The sequence below is a fragment of the Octodon degus genome, unplaced genomic scaffold (genome assembly GCF_000260255.1).
Source record: "Octodon degus isolate 3935 unplaced genomic scaffold, OctDeg1.0 scaffold00166, whole genome shotgun sequence".
Lineage (NCBI taxonomy): Eukaryota > Metazoa > Chordata > Mammalia > Rodentia > Octodontidae > Octodon > Octodon degus.
The window spans coordinates 3,690,247-3,694,678 of record NW_004524742.1 but is presented as its reverse complement, the minus strand read 5'-3'; the positions used below and the strand labels follow the sequence as shown (position 1 = coordinate 3,694,678).

Sequence of the window (4,432 nt, the reverse complement as noted above, 5' to 3'; positions counted from 1 at the left end):
CCCCGGTTCCGCAAAAAAAAAAAAAAAAAACAACCAAAAAAAAATAAAACTGAAGTCCAAGCCAACCTCCTGATTGTACAAAATCACCATTACTTAAAATTTTCCAAGATACAAAAACATTTTGGGTAAATGAACCAGGCAGCATCATGTAAGATAAATGCTGTAATTTTATACTGTAACCAACAACAAACTAATTGACATTTCCCAAACTCTGTATTTCTTTGTAGACTAAATCAACCAAAGATAGGCCAAGTGAGGTCATCATTAATACAGATCTGAGAAAATAAGCACACTTGGAGGTTTCAAAGGCCGTGTAAGTTTCAGTGTTTTACAGGATGCTCCAAGGGCTGCCTGTCAAAGTATTTTACAAAATAATTTACAAAGCTAACAAGTATTACTTGCTTTTGCTTACTTCTGACAGCTCCAGGACTAGCACATCACATGTTTCAACATAACACTGGTAACTGTATTCACACATACACTTCACAGGGATTTTAAATTCAATTCAGTATCAATAGATCTTAGCCTTTTATTCCACAAAATGAAGAAAAACACTACTGGCAAGCATCGGTTAGTTGAGCCCCAGAGCAAAAGCTCTGGCATGTACACCCCCTGCCCTGCATAGTCATTCACCTGATTGGAATGAGTAACAATAAGAGTCCTCTGTTCCGGGAAATTGTGGTAGATGTTGGATATGATTTGGACTGCCACATCTGTTTTTCCTGTACCAGGTGGGCCCACAACCTAAAAAAATTATATACACATATCCAATACTAAGTTATCACATTACTGGAAAATGGAAACTCTAGAACAGAAATACAAAGTAACAACAAAACACACTGGATGGGCTCAACAACACAGTGACCACAGGCAATACTAACACAAGGCAAGTCATGTTCTAATAAACTTTACTTATGAATACTGAAATGAGCAGCAAGATCTCCATATGTGTAAGATGCCACAAATACCATAGTTTTAAATACCTACATTTAGTAGTTTTTATGATTCAAATATATTTAAAATCTTGTGCATACTTCTAGTTTTAATCCATGTAACACCAGTAACTGATTCTCTTACCATAGTTAGCCCAGGCTGCATCCCAGCACGGATGGCTTCTATCTGTGTATGAGTGAACTGAATTGTATTACTGCAAATGAAAGAATAAAAAGTTGATCAGAAATATAGACAAATAACATTTAGTACAAATCTAGACAAAAGTAATGGGAAGTATAAGCATCTGCACTTGCCCTTATTCTCTCATCTCTTGAGGGCATCATTTTATTTTTTCCACATTCACCCATATAGACAACTGAACAGAATAAATCTCATGGAAGGACCACCTACTTTTTAATAGATCTAGCCCATTCGAGACCTCTCTTGTCCTTCAAAAGTTCTAGTTCTCATATACTTGTAAACACTTTCTCCTTGTACCTATAATGTTTCCTTCTGAAATATCACAGGTACAGAATAGTCTAAAATGGTCTGAGTTATTCAGTCAAAAGAAGGACAGAGATTCAGAAATAAAAAGTATCCTAAGGTTCTGTAATGATTAAAGAAAAAAAAAAAAAAAAAAAAACCTCACTAGCCAATTTAAAGTAGTGAATTTATAACTAGAAGAAGCAGTCAAATTACCGTTTGGGTTGGCTATAAGGGTAAGGACCCCTGTTAGGAATAACATGAGGTTCCACAATTAAAGTCTTCGCCTCTTCAGGGTCCTCATCAGCACTATCTGCATCTTTCCTTTTCGTTCCCTTTCCGCTTCTTACTGGAAAGGTAATCCTACAAGAACAAAACCATTCTTTTAGTTTACTAGGAGGGATTTACAAAGAGAGCATCTTATATATGATGATATATGGGAAACGATCAGATGAAAACCATTTCGAGTGAAGGCAGCTCACTATCCGTATATGAACTCTGACAGAAAAAAAGAGATTAAAAGTGGGTCCTAAACTCGTCCAATTAATGGGAGCATCAACGTTAAATACCTGCACCACATGCATTGAAAAGTACCTCACTCATCACTTTCATTTCCTCATGAGACTTTACAGGAGAGTGGCCGAGAATTTAGACATTCCGAGGCTGGAAAGGACCACATCCCTGGGAGAAAGTGAGAGCAGACTCATTTTGCTGGAGTATGAGGCATGACAGAGAAGGACAGAGAGACAGGCTGGGCCTTGCTACAGCACCTCAGGGACACCAAACTTTCAAGGAAGAGGTTTCTCGCCTAGAGTTCAAAGGTAACTCCATTGACACCTGAGGAAAATCAATGTATTTCTTAAAACTGAACTAAAAACATTAATCTTCTCTATATACTTTTGTTTGTTTTTTTGGTGGAACCAGGGATTGAACTCAGCCTTGCGCTTGCCAGGGAAGCACTTACTCTACTGATCTATCTCCCTGGCCCCTTATACCTTTAAATGTTCTCCTACATACTCAAAAAACTGAAGATACTTAAAAGTCAGGCTTCCTTGGTAAACAGTGAGAATAATCAACCCTGCTCAGCTGGCAGTGGCCGGCCACAGCAACGGGACACTTACATAACACTGTGTGAAGAGAGACAGCAGGAAAAATACCACTGCCATAACAGATGTGGGTGCCCATAGATGCGGTCATCGAGAACGATGCGAGAAAACTGCACACTAAATGCCAGGAGTTATGAGTAAGCAGATTCAAAAATGATGTTGGGGTTTCAATGCAGGGCACCAGAAATATGATTCTGCCAGTTAACAAAATTAGAAAATATAGAAGACACTAGGTTTACATGTTATAAAGGATATAGTTGTGATATGTCCAATTATTACATTTAACTATCAGTGGAAAATGTGTGTTCTGATTTCCAGCAAGAATGTAAGCACTAGGGTATCAGAGGAACCTGCGTGCTTTGGCTCCAATCATTATGAAGGAATTCAGGGAACAGCAACGAATTACTTCAGGTACTTCATTCTACTTGTACTCAATGTTTCAAACCAAAGTTTATTCAACATTAGTTGAATAACCCACATTTTCAACAGAGGTTAACTATCCCTAATCTTAATATCCAAATGCCCCCACATCTGAAATTTTCTGAACACTGAGGTGACACTTAAAAAGTTCTGGATTTTAGAATACTTTGGACTTGTGAATAAGGAACGCTCAACTCTGAATGCACAAAGTCTAAGCAAATATTTTAAAATTTTAAAAGCTCTAACGCTTCTGATCCCAAGCATTTTAAATAAAGATCACTAAACCTGTATTTAAAATCTGTAAACATACACAAAGTTAAAAGAAAAAAATTTCTTCACATCATAATAAAGTGCAACAAGACATGGTTGTATTAATTTGGAAATATATCACACTATAATGAGACAGATGCAAAGAAACATTCCTTCAGTCAAATACTATATTTATACAGCACTCTTCAGATAATACTCACTTGCCAGTCCCTTATAAGACATTAAGTTACTTTTAGTATCATCTTAAAATAAAAGTTAGAAATAGATTCAGATATAATAAAGTTATCCTAGTGATTACATGGTGAAGACAGGCACTGCCAAAACAAAATCCAGACATAATACTCAAAGTCATTTTAGTTAACAATGCTAATAGCCTCCTACAGGCAGACTACAGAAAGTCCAAAAGGAATTCATCAACTTTTGACTTTACCTGAAAGGGGGTATCTGTAGAGCTGGGTCATCCACAGTTACTTTAACATTATGACCAGGAAAGCTGGCCTTTAAATGCTCAATGGAGAGAAATGTATCATTGAAATCAAGGGTGGCAATCTGATTGGGCATTTTTGAATAATGGGCACTGCTTGGGTCTCCATAACCTAAAATAATATCATGCAGCCAGTCAGGTACCACACAATCGGTATTCATCAGGTTCCGAATAGTCTCCAGCACAGCCTGTCAGTAAAAAGAAAGAAAAGTATTGTGTCAGAAGACATCTCAAACATTTGCACTTTACTGGAATGCAGAGTTGGCTGCACTAATCCAGAATTCCCAAGTGTTTCAGGGCAAGATGCTATTTTCTGCTGACAGGTGCTTGGCTAGACTGATTCAACAGCTATATTTTCAGCTGATACCATACACTGAGTTAAACAAAAGACCAAACTTAGCAAGAACAGTTTATCCTTTAAGAGTTCTTTGGAGAGAATGACATAAATGAGGTTACCACTTGACTGCAACTGAGTAGGATGAAAATCATACTCATGTCGCTCCAAACAACAAGGAAACATTACAGAACATGCTGTTAAAGAAAAATGCTTCCTCTTAGGAATTCCTGAAGTCTACATTATAGTTCACACTCAAGCTGAAGCACATTAATGCATGCCTCAACTGTGAAACTTTCAAAATTTAGAAATACTGAAATCAGTATGAAAAGTAAAAGAATAAAGTGAAAATGATAGTCCAAATTTCAGAATGAAAATGTCATTGAGACTACAATAAACATT

The 4,432-nt window shown here is 36.9% G+C and overlaps 1 protein-coding gene across 1 annotated transcript in view; it reads right to left on the bottom strand.

Annotated features, from left to right (window-relative positions):
• Nucleotides 1-4,432, bottom strand: part of Aqr (aquarius intron-binding spliceosomal factor) — a 124,484-nt gene that overhangs the window by 44,430 nt on the left and 75,622 nt on the right. Inside the window, exons 17-20 of the mRNA XM_004643139.2 lie at nucleotides 3,643-3,884; nucleotides 1,633-1,779; nucleotides 1,078-1,147; nucleotides 634-744 (exon numbers count right to left, since the gene is read on the bottom strand). Of these exons, the coding sequence (XP_004643196.1) occupies nucleotides 634-744; nucleotides 1,078-1,147; nucleotides 1,633-1,779; nucleotides 3,643-3,884 (570 nt within the window). The remainder of the gene's footprint in view (nucleotides 1-633; nucleotides 745-1,077; nucleotides 1,148-1,632; nucleotides 1,780-3,642; nucleotides 3,885-4,432) is intronic.